At 40.5% G+C, this 24,411-nt stretch overlaps 1 protein-coding gene across 1 annotated transcript in view; it reads left to right on the top strand.

Moving 5' to 3' along the window:
• Positions 1 to 4,162: 4,162 nt before the first annotated feature.
• The window catches only part of gbe1b (glucan (1,4-alpha-), branching enzyme 1b), an 88,519-nt gene continuing 68,270 nt past the window's right edge, over positions 4,163 to 24,411 (top strand). Inside the window, exons 1-5 of the mRNA XM_073489494.1 lie at positions 4,163 to 4,315; positions 15,239 to 15,408; positions 18,957 to 19,072; positions 21,349 to 21,474; positions 22,576 to 22,711. Coding sequence (XP_073345595.1) covers positions 4,164 to 4,315; positions 15,239 to 15,408; positions 18,957 to 19,072; positions 21,349 to 21,474; positions 22,576 to 22,711 — 700 coding nt within the window. The 5' untranslated portion in view covers position 4,163. The remainder of the gene's footprint in view (positions 4,316 to 15,238; positions 15,409 to 18,956; positions 19,073 to 21,348; positions 21,475 to 22,575; positions 22,712 to 24,411) is intronic.

Raw genomic sequence — 24,411 nt, 5'->3', positions numbered from 1 at the left:
TTGTGTTTCAAAACATAAAGATCAGACTGTCTGTTTTATAACTGACAAACGTCACAGCCTTATAAAACCCATTGCGATGGGATGATACTTTACTAAAGTTGCTGTCATAAAGTGGATCAGGCGTGCTGTCACTTGGTGTATAAGGAGCTGGATCATTATTGAAGTGTTATTTAGCCCCATATTGACTTTGTGCATTACAGTCTATTTTATTAAGTGAAAAGTTAAATTGTGGTGTCTGATTTAACTACTTTTCCTCAGAGTTTTGTGGAGGAAATATTTAACCACGAGTCTCTTCATGGTGAGTTGAACTTTTAGGGACAGACGGATAATCTACCAAGCAGGTGACTTATGTCTGCTTCTGTGAGCAAAGACAAGCCGTCAGAAATAATGGTTTTGTCTGTGACCTCTGGTGGGAAAACAAATATCTCTTTTTCTATTGCGATTATACATGTCGAACATCTATATCATCCGTTACAGCTGAGAAAATCGTTTAACTGAATCAAACAGATTGTGTAGGTAATACAGATTGTAGTTCCTGCTCATTTTGGCATGTTGTTTACAGATAAGATCAATCAGCGTCTTGCTTCCGCTCATCAAGTTAACATCCCTCAGATAAAATCTAATATTTTTGTCTGTTGTTGTGATTGGGTGCTGTGTCTTTGCACAAACCCCTGTAAATATTTGTTATTTAGCCGTGAATCACAGAGACAACATTTATTGGCATAACCTTCTGGGGTGGACAGTAACACACTTGTTTCATCTATTACCAACAGATGGCTCTTTAGACTGACACTCCCTCTGTGACCTTTCGCCGGGACAGTTTTATTTTGTGACAAGGACAACACTTTCAAGAGCTGCACTATTTCTTCAGTCAGCATGCATATTTACAAGCCTTTTCTGAGAGGGAGTTAATCTGAATTATAGCAAGGTTATCCTTCTCGAGTCCATTAGTTCTGCCACTTCTGTGAAGTAGTATTTGGTAAAACTTATTGAGGCTGCAGACAATAAGATCAAAACAGTGTGAGCATTGAATTTAAGACAGACATGCAGATTAAAAGGAAAGAAGGAAGTTCAGGTGAAGTGGAGCCTGAATTTGTAGAGAAAAACACACATTTGCAGCATTACAATGGATTAGCAGATCAATTTACTGTCTTTACAGACAATCCCCCTCACCCACCACACACACACACACACACACACACACACACACACACATAAACACTGGGCCTAGGGGTTTGTTTCAGTGCTAGAGGCAGTTCAGTTCAGTTAAATGACAGCAGGCCTTGACACTAAATAAACTTTGTCCAAATTTAACTTTGCCCCAGATCAACAGATATTGCTTCATGAAGTCTGTCTGTGTTAATGCACTGCACCAAAGTAGGTTATACTGAAAAACACACTACTTAAATCAGTGTAGGTTTTTTTTCACATTTTCATGAAGCATTGCAAAAGACATTTGCACACAGCATATGCATCAATTTTATGTTCAGGTATCCAATAAGAGGTGTTAAATTTTACTGTAAGCTCAATTTTGCACAAAGCAACACATTGAATTCTCAACTGGCATTGAATAAAATGTCACTGATAAATGACTTTCACAAACATAATGGCAGCAACTCGTTATAGTAACCGAGCACAATAAGACTAAAGGTCTAAAGCCCCATCAGTGGCCCCGAGAGGCTGCACTGTTCATTACGCCTCACATTATGAACAAGCGGGACAGAACAAACAATAAACTGAGAATCTGTTGTTTTTAGAGTCTTAGCAGTAGATGGGCTTAAAATGTCCAGAGGGAAGCACGAGATGAACAGCCAAGGGGTCATTCAGGTCGAAAGGGTTCATTGCCTTATAGAGGGGGAAGTTGCGGCCAATTTATTTGTAACCTGCCCAACAGATTGTGAGGAGGGTTGCATGTGAGGCCGATTTTGGCTGGAGGGTGGAATACTTAAAGTATGTCCAAACTGTGGAGAATGAGTGTAGTCAGCCGGTTATATATAATATAAATCAATTTTATATAGTTATTTAAAGGAACAGTGTATATGATTTAGTGTGTAAAAAGCATTTGGTTTGTCTGTTTTTGGCTACTGTAGAACCTCGCGGTGCAACAGAGCGGGCTTCATGGAAGAGGATCTGCTCCCTCTGTAGATATATAGATATAATGCACTTGTTCAAAGGTAACGAAAACACGACAGTTCTTATGCTGCGTTCCAGACAATGCCAAACTCAAAAATGTTTGGCCTCCAACTGAAAGATATATAATGGATTGCCAATTAGAGTCAGAATTACCACTCATAAACGCAGGGCACATCCATATACTGTACCCTGACTTCATGAAAAAGTCTGTCTGACGTCACACAACAATGGAGGGATCTGTGAGGAGGGGGGTAGGATGCATTTGTAGGCGACAGTTTCCAAGAATATAAGTGACATAAAATAACATGTAAAATGGAATCTGTTACTTCATACGTCCTCCTGTGTTTCATTTATTCTGCATATATGCAAGGAGGCTGAACTGCTGAGGGTGTACATTTATGTGTACACTCTCCAATGGAACATGAGCTTGTCAAGGTCAGCCATGTTTTTTGTTTACATTTGGCGTCATGCACCTGGAACACTTGGAAATAGGAAATTTCAACTTTGACTTGGATGTAGCATAAGAAAACATGATTATGAATATCATATTTTATTTCTGCCAATAGATCCCCCTAAATCCTCCACACTGGACCTTCATGTAGCCAAATACCAAATATCACAGAATTTATGACAAAAACTCTCAAGATAGTGTGTCATAGTAGCCTCGGAGTCACAGGCCAAGGCCACTTGTGTGCTGACATTGGACTGCACCTGCTACAAGATCATGACATTTGACAAACTTATTAGGAACCGTCCTCTCAGAACGCCTGCACCTAAATCTATAGCGAAGTGGCCAGTAGATGCTGATAAATCATATGTTACTTCAACCTGACAGGGTTATTGGATCTCCAAAATCATTATAAAGGAATCATCCTTATTACAGTGAATATTCAGACAAAATGCCATGATGGTCGGCATTGTTGTAAAAAGTATCCAAAAGTCAAACTCATGAAAAAATAAAGATATTGTGTATAAAAAATGATTTTGGTAAAAGTGAAAGTCACCCATACGAATAGTACTTAAGTGAAAGTCTGAAGGTATCTGATACTAAATGTATTTATGGATCAAAGGCAATTTTCTGCCAATAGATTTACTTAAGTATCAAAAGTACAAGTAAAAGTAATTACATTTAAATTAAAATTGTATTTAATAATAGGTCGACCAATTATTGGCCGATAATAAGATACAATATTCAGGATTTTCCTCATCACTGGAAGTAGTGTCTCCTTTTTAAAATCATTGCTGATAAAATCACTGGCCCAAAAAAACATCTATAAAAAATTCTTCATCCCCTCTGCAATAACCACCCTGAATAACCAAAAATGAACACTTTGCTGCTTTTAACAGCCACCTCCTCTTTTTTTTAATTTTTTTTTTAGCATGATTGCACTTAAATGTTGTTTTTATTTAAATTTGTTTCTAATGTTTGTCTTTAATGATAATAATTTTTAAGACAATAAAGTTTATCTATCTATCTATCTATCTATCTATCTATCTATCTATCTATCTATCTATCGATACATTTATTTTAAAATGTGCTGCTTTGTCCCTGATGCTGCATCCAACTAGTAACTACAGTTATCAAACAAATGAGTGGAGTGAAAAGTAAATATATTTGTCTCCAAAATGTGGTGGAGTGGAAGTATATGGTATCTCTATTTGTGGAGATGTGTCAGTCAAAGTGACCACTGCTGAGTTCAGACATATCACATGTCCCTACATGTGTATTACTGTGATTTTCTAGCAGGTGGGATCTCTGTACAGCCACAGGTGTGAGGCAGACCTTCAGCCTACAGAAAGCTGCACATCTGCATACAAATCCGAGCCTTCTTCCTCTGACGCGCCACATGACTCCTCTGCTGTCATCTTAAAGTCGCACTGTATCACGGCACCGCACGGCTCGGCTCTTTTACCTCTGACTGGCTGGAAACACGGCATGTTAAAAAGGGACGGACTTGGCAGAGCAGCCCGACTGTTTGTTGTCTCCGGACTGTAAAAGCCCGCACACAGAGCATGCCTTTCCACTGTTCATGACACTGACAGCGCATCCGGTCGGTGCTCGATTGGTTTCGTCTGAAGGAACCATGGCAGAGTCAGAGGATAATGTTACAATTCCTGAGTTCAGCAACCTTCTCCAAATGGATCCCCAACTCAAAACGTACGAGAAGGACTTCAAGAGGAGGTAAAACACGAACTAAAGTGCGGTTTTGTGCTCAGTGTGTCGCCCAAATCAGCCCCCGGTGAAGCGAGCAGAAGCTAGCTTTACGCTGGCGGGTGTGTCTTAAAATAAAAATACAAAACTAACAGATAAAAAGAGATTTTAGCAACTCATCACAGACTCGACTCTGTGCTCGGGTTTGACATTTTGAATGAGGAGAGGTCGCACAGAGCTGCGTTCCCCTCCTGCGCAGTGCTCCCTCTTCTCCCAGCCGCCTGAATAATAAGCGTTTAGAAGATGTTCAGCTAATGCAAAATGAATGAACCGCTACCAGGAAGCCCTTTTTCATGTTATGTGACAAGTTGCAGAAGAAAGCAAGCCCTCTCTCACGTCTCAACTTCCGACGTTTGACAGTTGGGGAGCAGGCATGCGTTTCTCCGTCAGCTGACGTCCACGTTGCGTCGTGAGGTGGTGGTGAGGTGGTGCTTCAGGCTGAGAGCGTCTGCTGTGCTCCAGCTGCTGGAGGAGCATCACGGCAGCAGCAGCCCCTGCTCTCTGCTGGCCTTGGTGCTCAGTATGAGCTGGTTTTGTAATGACTTTTCCTTTCAATTGTCTCGTGGTTATCGAGGCATCAGTTTAGACTAAAATGTGTTTTAAAATTGGATTAAAATCCAACTCGGAGCAGAGTCTCTTCTAGCTGATTGGTTTGGTTCTTGCAGTGTGAAAGGCTCTGCAATACAAATAACCTCTCAGACATTAATTGACTTTATGCTGCTGTACTCACATGCTGCATGCGTTTTCCCTTCAGCCTCGAATTGGCCTCCATACAAATTAATTATTGGGGTGGAAGTCTTAAGTAGCTGACTTTGTGTGTGTGTGGGATGTAGTACATTTATTAATCTGGGATTATGTCCACCACACATTCCGATCACGGTTTTCTCTGCCAAAGTATGAAAGTTGATGGTATCAAAACACACATACGAGTAGTTTCCAAAATGTTCTGGCCAGATTAGAATATGTTTTCCTGATGCTTCTTCTTAATTGAGTCGTACATTTATGCCACAAACCAAGTGGAAAGTTCTGATAAATAATATAACAGCTGTTCTCACCAGGAGATGCTATCTTTGAGATGTTTTATTGTCAAGCGAGAGCCACGCTGGGTCTAAAAGAACTGTGCTTTTCTTCATATAGGGATTTGTCCTTATACGTTTTTGACAAGTTGTCCTAGTTCCTTATAACGTGACTATGAGAGTGTTATAGAGACAGAGATATTCACATGCCAGGATTAGGTTTGACTATAGGCACCCAGGAGAGACAAAACATACAAAATCCTTTAATAGAATCAAGTTTAAGGAACTGAACATGATGTCCTTAAACATCGGTTTTTCTAATTAGTCCATTCAGGCCTGTTTATTCTGTCACTTTTATCACCCAGAGGATGCAAAAATGATATGTTGAATATTTCCAGGAAATGAAAAGTATTTACTTATCGTGAGCACTGAAACGAAAACGTGTTTAAGAAACAAATGTCCTTAAATGAGCGCAGCGCCTGAACAGAGACCAGAGATGAACCTGTCCTTCAGTGGTGAATGTGTTGACCTTGCTCCTACACTAATCTCCTAAAGTAAATAGACACTCTCTGTGTCAATAGACTGTGCAGTCTCAGGGTTTCTGTTTTTATTGGACTTCACTTTATATTCATTTGTGTGGTTCTTGTGTCTTTTTAATTGCTGTGAGTTCTGGTTTTAACCTGATAAACAGACTGGACTAAAATTTAGGGGTGCACTTTAAAAAAAAAATTTTTTTTTGCAGAATCATAAGTAGCAACAAAATGTTCATGTTAATAATGAAAATGTAATTCTGATTTCTTAAAAGTAGTTTCTCTGTGGAAAGATCCTGCAGGCTCATTTCTGAATGGAAGAGCATCAAAATGGCAGCGTCATTCTTCAGCTCAATTCTCCACCTCATGTCAAATTAGCTTTACCTGCTGGATTTCTTTATAAAATAAATTAGTGTGATGTTTTTTACTTACAAGCAGAGAGTGATAATGATCTACAGCTCACATTGCTGCAGTATCTGCTCACCGTTGAGTCGTCCCTGAAACTAGGTCTTAAAACTCTGCTTAGGGGCCATATAGTTTAATCCATTTTCATTACCGTGTCAGATCTTGTCTCTAATGTGGCAGGTAAAGGACCCCCTGCTTTGTATTTGAGGCATGCGAGCAGTGCTCGAGCATCGCAGAGAGATGAGCGTGTCAGTGCAATCTCAGACACAGCTTGGGATTGTTAGGCTTCACCAAGCCCTACACCAGTCTCAAACACCTGTCTCGCTGATGAAAGTTTCACATAAATTATTTTACATATAGAATCGCTGCTGTGTGAAGGTTAATTTTTGATAAACCCCTGGTGTTCTAGGCCCAGGGTCCAAACACCACATCAAGAACACAGGCATAGAAATCAAGAGCTTTCTCAGGCTGCGGTGTCACGCGGTGCCACTGAGGGCTCGCCGAGCCGCACAGTGCTAAGAATTCAGATGGCTTATCAGAAAGAGACCTATGACCACACTGACTGATTCTTTAGATTTCACCACCATGTCATGGCTCAAGGCTGCCCACATCTCAGCTTTGTTGAACTTTGGTTCACACCAGATACAGCCGCTGTATGCACAGACAGTTAGAATGACTCCAGCAGATTTTCAAGCCCCCATTCTAATTAATTATTCTGTGGTTGCAGGCAGTTCTCATTTTATTTTATCAGGATGCGAGTTTCAGATGGATTGTGAAAACAACCGTTGATGCTGCACGCAGGTTACAGCCCCAGTGAGCAGTGCTCTGTTGACATGCTTCATTATTTACCCTTCCTGTTGCGCAAATCTGCAGGAAGTGCTGCTAGGATTTTGCAGCTCGTGGCACCATGAATCTCCTAAATTGGACCAAATGAAAGTGGGGAGCATTGGGACTGCTGCTTATTACGGCAAAGAGTTTTTGCAAAGATTTGAGTATGTCATCACAACTCATTTCAAAGTGAAAATACAGCAATGAGTCTTAAGCTTCTGATGGTGATGCAATATATTTAAAGCAAAAGTGATTATTGACTTTGAAGTGATGACTGCCGATGCTTGTGATCTGACCGACTGAAAAGTAATGAGCTGAAATACAAGATTTAAGATGAGTGGGAAAAAGACTACTTACAGTTCCTTCCAGAGATGTCGGCCTTCTCTCGAAATGTAATGGAACTAGATGGCGCTAAAAAATACATTTGATAATGTCTCTTTCCAGAAATCATGACCTGATTATTCACAGACCTCGTTTTGAGCATTTCATGTTGGAACTATTTTCTTTACATATCACTGCGCAGAAGGAAGCATGCATCTACTCATAGACAAGAGGCTCCTGGTCGTCCTCGTTGGCGGAGCTGCAACGCTCGCTAGTTAGTTGGCTTATTAGCTAGCCTCTCGTCCATGAATAAATACACACTTCCCTCTGCGTGGTGATACGAAAGGAAAATACTTGAAACTACATGACATGCATACCTACATGAAACCGCTCACAACAAGGTCTGTGGATACCTGTTGAGCGCTTTGAGCAGAGTGCCATCTAGTTCCATTATATTCAAGAAAAGGCAGACACCTCTACGCTGGATATCTCCAAAACTCGGCAACTCACGCCAAAACAATGTAGACGGATTGATAGCACTACGTGTATGAGGAGAAATATGTATTTTTTGATTTTGGGGTGAACCGTGACTCTAATATGATTCATTAGAATGGCTGTAAAGAGGCCTACCTGTTGTATTATAATGCGTGGGTGTCTTATCTGCCTTCTTTAAAAGTTGCCTTGGCAGCATTTGTTTTCCTGTCACCTGCGTGCGTGTCAACAAAGGTACGAGGTTAGCAGGGAATTCAAGCTTTCATCAATCAACCTCTCCAAATGTTCAGGTGCCTCTTTAGCCTCATTAATGCACTTAGTCAAAGACGTATTTTAATGACATTATTTGAAAGTCACCTTGCCGCTGGGCAGTATGGAAGCTCTTTAGGTGAGCTGAGATCGGATAGAGAAAAGCTTTCCCTACTCGAGTTTCTCCGGGCTGTTGTAGACTGTCCTGACACCTCTGTGCTTCAGCTGTCGCCATCAGTCATACACAAAGCAACAGACCTGAACACTCACTCTAAATTTAGATGCCCGATTGTCTAACAGTGAGTGTATGAATAGGTTACAGAGTTCAGCTGCTCCGTGGGGAGAATTTTAAAAATGGATTATAATCATGACTCAACTGTGACTGTAATTTAGTCGAGATATGACCTCAAAATAAGAAACAAACATCACATGTAGGTGAAGTTGATCCGAATTTTCTATGGTGCGTCATTCAAACACTTTACATGGCCTTACCGTATCTAATACCTGTGTTTAAAAGTGTGCGTACAGACTTTTTTCCGACCCTGACTGTATAATAACAAGTTCCAAACTCTGAGTCCACACCAAACATAGATAAGAAGGTTTTTCTCCTCCTCCCATCCAGTCTGTTAAATGCAGAACAAATAGCTGTGTGAATGTGTTTTGGGGGGTCAGAGCAAATCTTTTAACTGACTTGATTCCTCTGATTAATTCGTCTGTTGTTCAAATCCTTCCATTTGATTGATTGAGTCACTCTAAAACAACAACAATATTTTCAAAATCGGATTTAGCTTTGGCCCGATGAGAAGCATCCAGGTATTATTTATCTACTTTGCGATATTAAACGTGTTCTTGAAAGTATTGAAGGACTCACTTTCTTTGTCTGTTTCGTAGCCACTAAGTCATTTGCACATCACAATCAAATGGTTTGGAGAATCCAAACAATTATATCCAAAACGTCAGTTAAGAGTTTAGAAATATGCCCAAAGAGTCTTTTCACATTTGATGAAGATTTGATCAACTTTGTAGAAAAGGAAGTGAAAAATGTATTTTTGGCTAAAGTTAGATTGACAGCCAAATTAATTGGCTGAAACTAACCAGACTATATTCAGGAAAGGTTTGTTGATACATAAAGTTTGTTTTTATTTAATGTCTGAACAAGTTTTATAGTTTCTCTCCATCATTGTCTCCTTAAAGCCAGTTAATTTTAGACTCATTATGTTAACTGCAGGGAAACACTGCAGGTATTTCATAGATTTTTGCAAGTATTGAACTTTAAGATAAGACAGAGAAGGTTTGTGGAATGTCTAATCAAGTCAGCTAGGGCTGGGTGATGTTTACCAAATTGGCATATGATGTCCAAAGTGAAATGTTGTGATGGATGATGATATTGTTGCTGATGATATCATTCGACGATGCCCAGCCCTACATTCAACCTTTTAAGTAAAGGTTCTCAACCCAGCCCAAGTTTTTGAATAGAACTCATCGGCAAACCTTAACCTTATAAACTTATATATAAACACATTTAGTAAATGAGACAAACCCTCTGAGGACAATACAAATAGAGATCCTCCGGCCACAGAATGTTGTGGGTGAAACGGTGCTATTGGTATTCCTTTGTTGGAGCCAGACATGGAAAGAGCTTGGCTATCCCACTGTTCTTCTTGGACCCCGGATCATCCACACTGGACATCATGCTGTGCTGCTTCTTTGTCCACTCCGGTTCTGTGTCCTGCAGGGTTTGTTTGACCTCTTCTTTGGCCCCCGAGGAGGAAGTTCGTCTCCTCTTGTATCTGCAGATGATCGTTCTTCTGCTGCTCCTCACAGTGCTTCAGTTCTGAAGTCAAGTTACTCCAGCTGTTTGTAAGCCTCATTTCTCTTCTTCAAGAGAGTGACCCCCAGCTGCTCTGCTATCTCGAGCACCCTTTGAGCCTCAGCTGTCTCATCAATGAGATCTTTGCTGGCACACCTTCTCCAGCACCTCCTGAACTCTAGCTTTGATTTCCAGGAGAGCATTCGCCAACTGATTAGCTTTCTCTTGTGCCTTCTGAGCCTTGGTCTTCTCTTGTAGGAGAGCTTTCTACTCATTTCCCACGTTTGCTGTCATCTTACTTTTAGTCTTACTAAACTTTAACACCTGACGAGTTCTGAGAATTGTTGGTTTGACTTGATAGTTTGAGAAGATTTTGTTCGACATTGAACTAATTCAGTGATTGGACAGGCGGTTGATGTGTGTCACTTACAATGTTGCTGTGAGCAATACTATCTATAAGAGTAATCTCTCCGATGAGGCATATGATATATTCTCCAGCATCTCTGTAGATAAAGAACAGTTCCCCAAACCACGAGATAAGAGAGCCAGCACTGTAATCTGTGACTCACATCTATAATCTCCTGCTGCTCCATTACCACCAAATAGGCGATAGGACAAAACTCTTTTGTAATTTCTGGCTACAGGGATTAGTCGTGTCTCTCATCGGGCACTACCTGACAATGAGCAGCAGTGTTTCTTAGAGGAACTGTAATAATGCTTTGTTCTATTCAGAAGTGGTAATCAGTCTCTTCTTTCATCAAATTCAGGCATGTATTAGGCTGATCTTGTAATGTTTTGTATTTCATAATCAAAATTTTTATATTAACAATAGATCACATGACCAGGTGTATTTAATAGGTGTAGCTCGTACTGACGAAGCCAGAGCTAATTTTTGTCCAATTGTCCATTTCTCTCTGATCTATGCAGCGTTTCCTGTGTGCCATAGCTTATTATTCTGGCTTCACGGTGCTCAGCCTTTGTATTTTTGGTTTAGTCTCACTGCTCTCATCAGTGTCGATTATAGCCACAGCAGGCAGCTATTTTCAGTCAAAAACTCTGATTAACCCCCTGTAGGCTTCTTGCCCAATGCGAAATGGCTAAAGGGCCGGATGTTCCCGTCAGGAGTTGGTAGGGAGTAAAACAGAGCTAAAATAGAAGTGGAAATTGAATTTATATTAGTCAGGAGTAACCCAGGAGTAATACAACTCCAAATGAATGATAATGGAGCTCCGTGTCCGCTGGGAATGTTAGTAAGTATAATGTGCATTTGCTGTAATACCAAAGATGTACACTGGGTGTCGGTGGCGACTTTCCTGGAAACTATCACAAGCGGCGCACGCTTAGTGACGCGTTCACCCAGCAGTGATTGGTCGGCCACAGAGAGTAGGTGGTTCTGATGTCACACAGGCGACACTGGGTCTCTGGGAAGCAGTGAGGTCCAAAAACACACCAGCAATCACCGCTTCCGGAAATCTTTGAGATTGCCACTTTTATTGTGAATATTTCCTGGTTTTCTCTATTACTTTACATCTTGCGTTAGAAAAAATGTATCATCATTTTTTTGACAGTTTTCTGACATTTTATAGACCAAACGACTAATCAATTAATTGAGAAAATAATCGACAGATTAATCGACAGCGATAATAATCGTTTGTTTAAAAGTTGTTTCTGCTGCCCCAAGTGGCCAAAAATATAAATGCAGATTAAAGTATGTTATTAATAGAGATTGCCAAGTACTAATGAATCACTTTTAACATTGATTATTGTCACATGTAACATGCGTCCAACTCCCTCCCAACATGGGAAAAAACTATGGTGTCAGAAGGACTGAAGGACTTTCACATTAATATATAACATTTTCATATTTTACTGACAGACTTGACAGAGTTTAAATTTTCTGACTTTGGTGACCTCTCTGTGGAGTATGCATGTTCCCCCGTGCTTGTGTGTGTTTTCTTCGGGTGCTCCGGCTCCCCATCCATCAAATACATATATATTAGTCAACGGCACTGGCAGTAGGATTAACCTAAGGTCTAGGGCTGGAGTTGGTCCCCAGGTGTTGTATGATGGCTTCCCACTGCTCCTCAGGGATGGGTTTCACTACAGTATGTTTGTATGTGACCAAAAAATATGTTTTCTTATTCTTCTTCTTTAAAATAGATGCTGTTCAATGTAAGTTAGTAAAACATTTTCAGTCTTTCTTGTTCTTGTTTAATCTGTTTACCTCACGTAATCATATACATCAGTTGTAATTTTATCTTGACTCAACAATTACTAGATCAAATACATGAGTTGGCAAAATAGCAGTCATAGCTTCCGATGGCTTTAACTAAAGAGAGGAAGACAAAGTGAGGCATCGAGCTCCAGTTCTCCTATTCTATCATTTGCTCGGGTTCATTAGGAATTCAGGGCCAGTGTTGGAGAAAAAAGACTTGCCATATGTGATGGAATGGTCACACTCTGAGGCTCTGCTCTTTGCAGCTTGATGGGAGAGTGTGTTATCGCCTGTTGCCTATGGATACCACGTGCAGTGTCGTGCTAGATACCGTAGTAAACTGCAGAACTGTAACTTAGAAAAACGGAGGTGAGGTGTCGAGATGTGGCGACAGTGCCAGGATGAAGGAGAAGGAGAGTGACAACTTCATCAAACTAAAATTTGTAGATAAGGGCAGAGAGGACAGCGAGGGTGCTCGCAGACAGCTTCAGTCTGATTATTAATAATAGGAAAATAAATCAAAGTTTTGATTTTGCCTATAGCTTCAACCCTCCTTAATGACTCCCTGAAATGAATTGTGGCACAATTCATTTGTGATGTGTGGTCTGATCTTGCCTCCTTGCTGCAATCTCAAGTGGAAACAGACACAAGGGATGTGCAGTGAATACTGCATCAATACAGGATTTTGGCTCCCTATTCCCACAGGTCCAACCTTCTGGAACTCATTTGTTATAATCATAGGCATGACTTTCATGCCTATTAATACTGTGGCAGTGGAGCTTTGCCCTTATGTGAATTCTCCCTTTGTCCTTCCTTTCAGCATATTCTTGAAATGGTGACAAAGTGGCAAAGGAGGCATGTGGCAGCATTGGTCGGACTTTAAAGGTTTACATTTGGCAAGCACTGCCTGTATCCACTCTGCTCAACACAGGGAGCAGCTGCTGAGAAATCGCGCTGTTACTTCAGCCCATCATGACTAGCCCCAGGGCATTCACAGGCCAGTCTGAGCTTGGCTTCAGGGCTATAGGGGAGAGTGCACTTAACTCAGCTGGCTGAAAGAGGCTTCCTGTACCGGGGGGAATCTGATATGGACACCAGCTGGCTGCAGGAACTTAAGTGAGATAAATTGCAAAGTAGTTAGTCTATCCTTCCCAGTTGAAGGTAACAGACAGAGGTTTATCTCTCAGGATATGCCTTTAGTCACACATTCCTGAGGGGACGAGGCAGGTTTGCATCCTGAGGTAGGACCTCAAAGATAACGTTAGCATGGAAACATTAAGATGTGGCACTGTGCAGTGCGACACTGCATGGTCGCTGCAGTATTTTGGAAAAGCTCATGATATGTGCAAACAAAGGAACATTTTCACACATTCACACATATTTAAACAGTTACATTTGTGTCATATCCTCTGGCAGGAGTTCACCTATTTAATCTGAGACATTAAATGTTATTTAACAGATTCTTCTGTAGAACAACAGTTTAAGTAATTTCTTGGAAACGTATTAAACATTGTCATTAACGGTACCCTGTGGAGGCTGTTTTCACCACTGAAAGTGCTACAAAACAATGTTTTTATGGTTGGGTTGTTATTTTGTTTGTGATGTCCATGATGTGCCCAATGTTTCTACATGGAGTTTGCCTGTGATAATTATCAATAAAGATGATGACATGATTTTACTTTTCCTTTATTAAAAGAGAGAGCGAAGGAGAGAAAGAAAGAAAAACTGTTGTGAAATGCTGTCAATATAAGTGTTTTCAAGTCTATTTTTGCAGATAATGGCACACAGACAAAAACACACAGAAAAACATAGGCAAGACTCTGAATCTCTAGATGATGCACCGCTGCAGCCTCGTGTGAGACACGCGTGATGCAGCATTTGTGTCCCACACTGCAAGATAGTAAACAATGCACCATTTAAATTCTTAAAACAAAAAAGGGTTTGCAAATATCGTAAGGGGAAGCCCATGTGCATCCTTGTTAAACCTCGACTATACGCTCAATTTATTTTGGTGAGAAACTGCAACTTACTGCAGCGTTTGTTTACAGGAAACTCCACAGGGCACTTTGAAAGTGCTTTTTATGTTTGTATTACAGCTCAGTTCATTACCTGAATACCTGTCTCCATTCATCATAATTCATAATGCCTGTCTAAAAGGACTCCATGTTAAGTTTCCAAACTGGGTCCATTAAATTTAAGTCTGTCAATTACACAGAAATGAATAAATGTACTTAGTTACTTAAAAAAAGTTTTTTGTTGTGTTGCAGTGACATTCGACTGAGACCAATTATCTTGAAAATTGCTTTCGAAACTATACTATAACAATAAGTAATAACACTGACAGGATACAATAGAGCAGCTGCTTTTTCCGGTCATGGTAGCATTAGTTGTAATTACTGATTTATATCTTCTTGCCCAGTCATTTTAATTTGTTATGTTCAGACATGTGTGTGCATCTTGTGTTGCGATTATAAGCACTTACCAGCACAAAAAAAAACAACATATCATTATTGTTTCCACTGTATTGTTGTTCCTGTGGAGAGTAGTAGCTGTATGTTGGAAATGAAGGCGTGGGGAACCATGTTTTTATATGTATTCTATTTCTTTACATGAATATTTCACATTAACAATTAATCCTTGAAAGAAACAACAGTTAACATCAGGTGCTGTGTCAATACATCTGAATCAAATCCTCAAATCCTGGACCCTATATATAGACTCTATATTTACTCTGACATTCAGCAGTCATGCGAAGGGAAAGCTGAAGAAACCTTCACACAGTTATCTCAGTTTCTATTTTTGTTTCACTGTCCGTGCTAACAGTCCCGCCGTTGATGCTCTCAGGAGGATTGTCAAAAAGCATTCTGGGAAATGGAGGAGCATGGCCACTGAAGTCGAAGCAGAGAAACAGCTTGATGCAAACAAAAAACAATCACTTATAAATACATTGTATGTATCTGAATTATTGTGTATCCAATTGTTTTCCATTAAATTCATACAGCTCTGTGTGTTCCCTGTGTATTGAAGGTATGAGCTGCTACAGAAGCAGCTTTTCCAGCTGGAAGAGGCAGAAGGAGGCTTTGACCAGTTCACACGCAGCTACAGGACCTTCGGCGTGCAGCGACAGGCTGACAACAGCCTGTTTTTTAAGGAGTGGGCTCCGGCTGCAGAGGCCCTCTTCCTGACCGGTGACTTCAGTAAGTAGCCTGAGGAGGAGAAGTGTCAGCTCCTGAACAACTTGTCAGCAGTCCAGGTTGTTTCCCCAAAGCTTCCACTCAGTTTTTTCGCAGCTCAGTTATTATCCCCACATGCATGACACTGATAGGGATGTGAACACCCTGAAATTAAAGCTGAAAGTTGGTGCTCTGACCTCAGCGTTAGTTATTTTTTTGCTATCAATTAATTTGTACAAAATAGAGAGTCTTTGTGATTAGAAATCCCCCTTTGTTTTAGAGCAGCAGGTGCTCTTGTTGTGTAGAAGCATGCAGTAGGCAGACCGATCAAAGAATGCTTCATACTTGTTGTATAGTAATAACAATCAATTTGCAATTACGAATCAGATTCCTAAAAAGGAAATGCTGCTTTAATATGAAATTACATACACTGTTGGAACCAAAAAGGAAGAAGAGATTTCAGTGCAAACAGAAAGGTTGCATATCTTCATGGTGCATTAAATAAGAAATTTGACATTTCTGCACTCGTGAACACAAAAGGGGCAAAAATTAAGAAAAAGCAGAGTGAACTGCGGTACAAGGGTAGGAGCCCTTTTGATCAACCGACCTGGGAGTAGGAACTGTGGAAAATATTGATTACACAGGATAAACTTGCATACTGAAGGGGCTTCTTTTGAATGTGGGAGTGTTTGTTAATATTTTAGTAGCTGGTTATTTCATCATCGCCTGCAAAGTTGTTGAGTGAGTGCAACCTCTGTGTTTGCACTGAAATCTCTGTTCCCTGTGGACCCAACTTTGAAAGTAATTTCAGGTTAATAGTCTTTTGAGCGTTATTCTCAGCTAATGTGGGCTGTGAAAGTGCAGCAAAATTATTTATTTTTGTCATCATTAACAAGATTAAATGAGACTTCCTTTCATCTATCAAATAGATATTCAAGGTAATACAAGCTCTCAGTGTCATTTTCTGTCTTTTTTGCTATCTTTTTTTCTTCCCTTTATCAACTATATTAATGCACTGAGCTCTAATACACATGCCACTAGTAATATATTTCTCTCCATGGACAAACAAAATATTTAATAATCGAAAAAAACAAGACTAACAAGAGGGATGGTGAAAGAATTCAGACCTGTGCACATAATTCAAATACCATTTGCCAAGCCACGCTAAAGCACAAACACTTGCCTCGGTGCCACAGCCATTCTGAAGCGACGCCCTGCAGGTGTTGATAAAGAAAAGCAAATGCTAATAGTAATACCCTCAGATTGATACTGTGTGCCAAACCGGAGATTTGTCAATTTGTTTATTGTCCCTACACATTTTTTTGCGCTCGTTAGTTCTGTTGCTGCCGTTCCCTCTTTCCATATTCCTCCTGTTCCTCTTCCTTTTTTAATTATCTTCCCAGGACCTTGGGCAGCAGCTCAATTCCAACATTCAATTCTGTGAGAGATTACATTTTGACACGGCTCAGTCATATTATTTGATTTCAATTTCATAGTAAATGTGGAAACAGCCCAGCAGCCCTAGTCATGAATATGGTGCAGGTTGGATGCATAATGCACTGTTTTTTATTTTTTTTCCAAGGAGTTTAAGCAAAGGGAGATAAATAAATTGTGAAAAAAAATGGACTTGGCCTGCCTGTGAAAAGTGCTGGTGTTGTGCCCGGTCACTTCTGGAGCATCTCCTGTGATTCATTTTCTATCCTGCCGTTGTTTTTGCTCATGAATAGCAAGCAGATATGGATTACTGAATAAAAACAACATCCTAAATTGACATGCCAAGGTGGCTGCTTTGTAATAAATGTTTTGTGTCCTAATATATTCCTGTCACTCAATGACGACTGGTAATGTGGTATCAGCAGGTTATGAATGTAATGTCTCTCTGGTGCTCCCTCACAGATATAATTCAATGAGCACTGAAGTGGTATTTTATCAGTTTTTCTGTTAGATGACTGAGCCTGCTGCTTTACTCACTGTTGTGAAAGTCACAGGATGGATCGGGGCAGAGTCCAAAAACAACAAGAAACAATTACGTAAGAGGTTTCAGATGAGAGAGAAAGGGGACAAATTGTGTGAAGATGGAGTGCAGAAATTAGACAAATAAAGAGGCCCTGTGACCACAGGAGGATATTGAAATAGCGTAAAGCCACAGTGGTGAAAATCAGCTCAAACTGCTGTTAGTGCAGAGCAAAGTGGCAACACACTGCTGTAACTGTAACTGTGACTTTGGCAACTCGCACTTGTAAAATAAAAAAAAAGACTAATAACAACAAATAAGGACTGCTAAATTAATCATATGACGCTATTATCACATTTAAATTCCACTTATAAAGGCTTTAAAGGTGCAAAAAGCGATTCTGGAGAAAGATAGTTGATTGTTAAATCTCATTCGCAGGTTGTCAAATACCAGCTTTGACTTTTACTCAAGCATTAATGTAAAAGCAGATTTTACTGTTGTAGTTGGCTGAGTGGGAGCTCATTGCGAACAATCTTAAACAGGACTACAAATAATGCTTTTATTCTGGATTAACCTGCTGAATGTGTGAGAAATTACATCACAAATTACCCAGAGTCAAAGTGACACATTCATTTTGTCCAAGCAATAGTCCAAACCTCAAGTCTGTTACAAAATAAATTAAAAACTATGAAAATAACGACAATCAAATCTTCACATTTGAGAAGCTGGAACCATGAAGTGTTTTTGCATGAAAACTGACTTTATTATGATTTGATGAATGGACTAATTGTTTCAGCTGTATGTGCACATACTGTCGGGCAGTTTGATATATAACTAAACATTTATAAGCTTCATTTGTAAAGTAACGAGTTACTAAAGCTGTTGGTTAGTTAGTTTCATAATTGCCTGTGAAATGTAGTGGAGTGACATGAGATCAAAATACTGAAGTACTCCAGATTTGTACTTAAAGCAGCACCAATGTCGTAAATACAAATCCCAGGTCTGTACCAGTTTGTCAGGCGTACAGTCATGTAGGTGCTAACTACAGACACAACTCATTACACCATAACTAGGGGTGTAACGGTACACAGAAGTCACGGTTCGGTACGTACCTCCCAAATGCTAGGTTTCCTTCCATTTATTTTGAACAGACACAGATTACAGTTCCACCTAGCGGCATTTTGTCCCCCCGAGGTAGTTGGTACAGTACAGCCTCCTGTAGTGTATGAAGCAGTAAACAGAGTGCATAGGTCATATTTTTATGTATGGCTTATAAAAAACAAAAGGTATTTGGTCACAATCAGCTACAAAACTGAAAAGCAGCTCTTGTGTTATAAAAGTACAGAATAAATAGAATAATGAAAAATAAAAGTGATAAACAGTGAAAAACAAATATTTTTCCAACACAAATGAAGCATTTTTTCAGACTTTATCCTCGTCTTCAGTTCTGTGATCATTTCATAGCAAAGGACACCAGTGAAACGAGACAGATTCATGTACTGACTTGAGCTGCTCTGACGATCACATGGCTTTATTCAGTCAGGATACAGCTAATCAGAACTGATGTTTGGCTTTGTGTTGTTAACCAATTAATTTGATGTGTTTGCTTCCCCTATAGATAACTGGGACAAATTCTCCCACCCCTACACCAAGCAAGAATATGGCAAGTGGGAACTGATTCTGCCGCCCAGGCATGACAAGTCTCCAGCTGTGGATCACAACACCAAACTCAAGGTAGACAACAGAACATCTTCATACCTATTTTCACGCCCTCAGTAGGTGTCGTCTTGCCGCGGCGGTGCGAGGACTTGTCACTGTAATGTACCAGTGAGATCCCCTGTCATGTGTGGTGTCTTATGAACCAAGTGAAAAGCTGGCGTGTTGCTGTCAACAACATGCCATGCTCACAGCGCACAGACGGGAGATTACTGTATGTACACATTCTGCACAGTGGAGGGTAGATACACCTGAAGAGCCCGACTGATGGCTTTTATTTGGGCTCCTGTCTGCAGGTAGGTGTCCCTCAGGACATGTGCCGCGTTTGTCTGTGCACAACACAGCTTGCGGTGGGTGTAGATGATTGGTTTTTAGCTCTAGTAAATAATTCATCAGGGTTAAATGCAAAAGACGCACCCCCCATTATGCATTGTCTCCCAAGCAAACAGCGTGGATGAGAAATAATCCTGAAATGAGATGCCAGACGTGGAATGGATGGCATCGTGGCGCCACTCTCCTTGGGACCGGGTCATCGCTGGCACACTCCTGCGCCCTGGACAGGCTGCCCAGCTCCCATTGTCAGTGGAGGTCAGTCTAAGGACGATAAGAAGCAGATGGAAACGCTGGCACCTGGCCTTTCCTTGTGCACCCCCGCTGCCTGTGAATGGCTGTCTTGCTGTGAGCTCCACTTTAGAATTAGTTCCACAGCACTCCCTCGTGGAAGCTCAAGCCTAGCTCCAATCACTCTCGTGTAGAGCAGCTTGCCCTTCCATCCCCTTTGTTCAAGGCCCAATTTGTCTCCATAAACAAGCAGTGTCCTTTTGTGGCTACAGTGTATGCTTTTAGTGTGGAGAATATGCAAGACTTTAGAGAAGTGAACCAAAGTGTTATCTAGGCGATCAAACACCCACTTTTTCATCCACACCTAACTTCTCGCATATTGCTTGGCTCTTAGTTGTTTTTCCTGTCCATGCACCCCCTAAGCCTGCCCAGCAGTCTGATTTTTCTTTAATGTGCCTAATGCTGGCCAATTTGTCTGAAGGACCACCGCTCTGTCAGGCTTTATGCCAGTCCATTTATCCAACTATCTTTTCCTAATCCTATAAACTGTGAAGCATGTCATAAGGGGAGCCAGGCAGCTAACCCCCAGGTGGCCTGGCCATAATGAAAAAACCCCAGAGGGGGGTCTGGCCAACGGCTTGCAGGCAGGTGGCATTGGAACAGTCATTACTTCACAACAGTAGCCAGAATTAGTTGGGTTCTAATGCCTGTTTCTGCAGGGAGCAAAACAGGGTGAACACATACTGCGGGTAACACTACAGGATCGATTTCTTAGTGGCTTTGTCCAACTCTCACGCTGGCTTTCTCCTTTCTTATTTGACTGATGGAGGCAAAGTAACTTGTTAGTTAGATTTCCAAACTATACTTATTTGACCCCCTTCCAGTCCCCATTTGCAGACATAATAGATGAGAGGCCAAGGATAATGATTTAGATTTCCTATTTTTCTAAATTGCTCTCCTCTCAAGACGGGCCAGCGAGAGGCTGTGTTAAAACCAACGGAGGAGATGCTCACGGAAATAAAACACAGGATAATTACCATTGAATCCAGATTCACCACAACACATATTCTGGTCAATACTGGAGCTTTTTGTCCTCCACACCATATTACATCTTTAGTGCGTCCGGGGGCCCGCTATTATAGTCTCAAAGCTGAGAGATTTACATTGGAGCGCAGGGAGCTGCTTCTGTAAGACGGGCGGCTTTCATGTTGACACATTGAAAAATGTTTGGTTTATTGGTTGAACAATCTGCACCATCTTTTCTGTATAATGGATGAGGAGTAACAGCACAGTTTTATGATGTTAGCATTTCATGGCTGGAAGATGTAAATAAATGCTGACTTTAAAATCGTATACATCCACGGACAGAAACATGCAGGAGTCACAGAGGACCGTGTTGAAGCCTCCGATGATTTGTGGCCAGACCTCATAAACAAGAGGATTGTTATTTCTGGCTGATTTTTTTCTTCTATTTTGCAATTATGTTTTCACTTTTGTAGCACTTTTCCATTTTACTTTAGTTTATATACTACTCTCCTTTATCACCAATCCAATATTTTCATTGCTACAATGTGAATCATGTGGTCCGTATCCTTTGTCCATTTATTAGACGTGGGGGGCACGTCCTCCCGGCTTATGTAAAATGCCTCTCGTGTCTTTTGAATGTCCCCTCTGTATGTCATTGTTTAACTGCCCTTGCTATAACATAACACTCATTTGTCTCATTTTCCCAGGTGGTCGTTCACACCAAAGACGGTGGGCGGCTGTACCGGATCTCGCCCTGGGCCAAATATGTGGGCAAGGAGGAGAAATCTGTCATCTATGACTGGGTTCACTGGGATCCCCCTCTGCCGTACATTGTAAGTTATTATTCTAATATTTTATTTTTCAAAAAAGGGAATTTTGATTGATTTTATTTGTATATTTATTTAAAAATTTAATATGTAACATCTCTGCATTATAATGTCTAAAAACTAGACCTTTGATGTATATTTTGTTGAGTTGCATACTTAAAGTATCCTAAAAGTTTTCAACAATGTTCAAACAGAAATCTTTAATTTTGTTCAAGGTGATGGTGTTACATTTGGTCGCTAAAACTTCTGGGAGAGAGTCAGAGAGTCAGGAAAGAATTTGGCAAACAAGACTAAACATAAATCAACATAACATGTTCCAGAAATGACATACTGTGCGTTTAAATACAGGCGGAGCTTTGGTTAAAACATGTATACTCAAACCTGTGTGAAAACTGGATTTGAAAAACAGCAGAGCATAAAAAAAACATTAGTTATCTCTAAAAACCTCATCACAACTGTCATAGTTTGAAGGCAAAATTTAAATGTTTTCTCCAGCTAATCTCTTCTGCTGTGCCACTGAAATGACTGTATGTTGGGTTTGCTCGGTGGGAAACAGTACATCCATTTAAATTTGGCCTGAAATCTCGTATCTACAGGTGTTTATGGCCCCTCTTAATGTGGGTGCTTGGCGCTGCTGATTTGAGAGGGTCTGAATGTGTCTCAATGCTACTTGACGTCCTTGGCATGAGTGTGCACAAGCAAAACAATAAGAGGCTATTAAAGACCACCTTGCTTTTCTTTATCGCTTGTTATTTGGCACCATTTTAATTAGCGGAGACCTCTTTACTGGCAGTATATTCGCTTTATTTACAAGTGGCTCAATCATGTACTTCAAATAGTGGGTTCACAAGGCCTGGTGGGTAGCCATCAGGAAATTGGTTCTATGTATAAAGCAAATCCCTCTCTCCCGTTGTGTAACACAGACTGAATCATAGATCGTTTAATATTTAACATGTGCAGAGCCATTATCAGCCTCTGTGGTAAGATATCGGTGCACAGAGACCCAGAAAACCCACACTGTGTCCTCATAATTACTCACCTACTGTATTTTTAGCAGTTTTGAGGAAAAGATGATGATTTTCTGTCCAATTCTGGTTTCCTCTCCAGCATATCCATCCTCGGCCAAAGAAGCCCACGAGTCTGAGAATATACGAGGCCCACGTGGGCATCGCTTCACCTGAGAGTACCATCGCCTCTTACAACAACTTCACAACCAATGTGCTGCCTCGTATCAAAGACCTGGGTAAGACATGAGGCCACATTATCTCCATCAGATTATTCTCTTCCCTTCTGGCCTCGATCTTATTTTGTCAGCTCCTCAGGTCTGTAAGTGGTACGCAGCAATCATCCGGCTGTGATCCTCTTCATCCAAGTGTCAGTCAGGGCTTTTGTTGACTCAACTTGAGAATATTTTGTATCTTCTCCAGCCAAGAACAGAGAGGAAATGAAGCATTAAGTTGATGTTTGTACATGCCTCTCTACACACCAAAACAGAGCCAAGAAAGTGGATGGAAAAACCGTAATTAAGGGTTTGTCAGCCATCTTTTGATACCTGCCAATGTCCTGTGCCATCTCTGTCTACACTGGTCTGTGACCCGGCAGACATGCTATGCTGCTTCGAGTGCGGCTGCTCCTCCAGTAGCTGCGTTTTCAGTTACGGACCCCGTCACACTCCCTCTGCACAAAACCACATCAGCAAGTCAACATCCTGTTTACTGGCATGACCTGAAGGGATCACTGACCGTTGGGCAGTGTTTTGTAAAGCAGGCTCCACAGCACAGGTCACACACCACGCAGCAGTTATGGCTCCAAAACTGACAACTTGTTTCCATTTCCATGATCTTGACTCAGGCAGCCAATCATGAGCAAGTCTTCCTGCACATCGTATCACTCAATAAAACAAATAACAGTGCAGTAAAATACATTTAACAGTGAGTATTTTTATACAGCATTTTATTTCTTTTCTCATACTGACTCACCTCTGATTTGTTTGTTCTGATTAATTCAGTCTAACCCTTAGAGATTTTAGCCGTCTTGACTTGACTGTGGGCTGATTGATTGGTTGAACCTCTGGTTATATGTCACTGGCTGTTGCAGCTATTCTCAGTTTAATTACAGAGGATTCAGGCAGTTTATTTATTTAACATTGCGACAGGTGTCAGCTTGTATTGGTAAAAGATTTATAATATCTGTAAGGCGATAAGTTATTCTTACTGCTGCACAGCCTTAGTTGTATTTGAATATTTACAAACAGAGCTGTGATTTTTTTTCTATATTTGAATTCTGTCTGAAAAAAACAACAACTATTCATCAGGCAACTTTGGCTATTAACTCTACGGTAAACATTCTCCTTCATATCTAAGACAATATGTATCTGATCTTTGTGGAGTTATTATAGCAGCCAGATGACGTTTGATAATGATGGCAAAATGTTCCCTATTTTATAAAAAAGCAGTAAATTAATCTTGTTTTGGAAATGGTTCGCACAGAAAAGAAAAAACAATTCATAACATGAATTAATTATTATATAAAATGAAAACTTGTGGATTACAGTGGAAGTGTATTCTATACTAGCAGCACAACTTTATTGATGGCAATTGTCAGCCTGACTGTCGGTAAACCACAGATTGTATTTTTTTTAAATTTGCCTTAGATTATCATTATTTCATGTTTCTAAATGGTCTGTTGCCACGATGGAAAATGATCAAACATATTGCCGCTTGATTGAAGCTATAATTATGATTAGTTATACTCAAAGAATGATCACTATGCTTTCACCTGTGAACAGCGTCTTACATCTTCTGAATACACATGAGACTCATTGGCTTCGATGATTGGTTAATTTTCATTATACCTTATGATAAACAGCTAGCTTCAAGTGTGACTTGAACCTCATGGAACAGATCCCTGTGTTGGTTTGTAAATCTTTTCATATGAGACGCG

Source organism: Pagrus major, chromosome 2, assembly GCF_040436345.1.
Source record: "Pagrus major chromosome 2, Pma_NU_1.0".
In the NCBI taxonomy this organism is placed as follows: Eukaryota; Metazoa; Chordata; class Actinopteri; order Spariformes; family Sparidae; genus Pagrus; species Pagrus major.
This window is presented reverse-complemented; position numbering and strand designations above follow the sequence as displayed.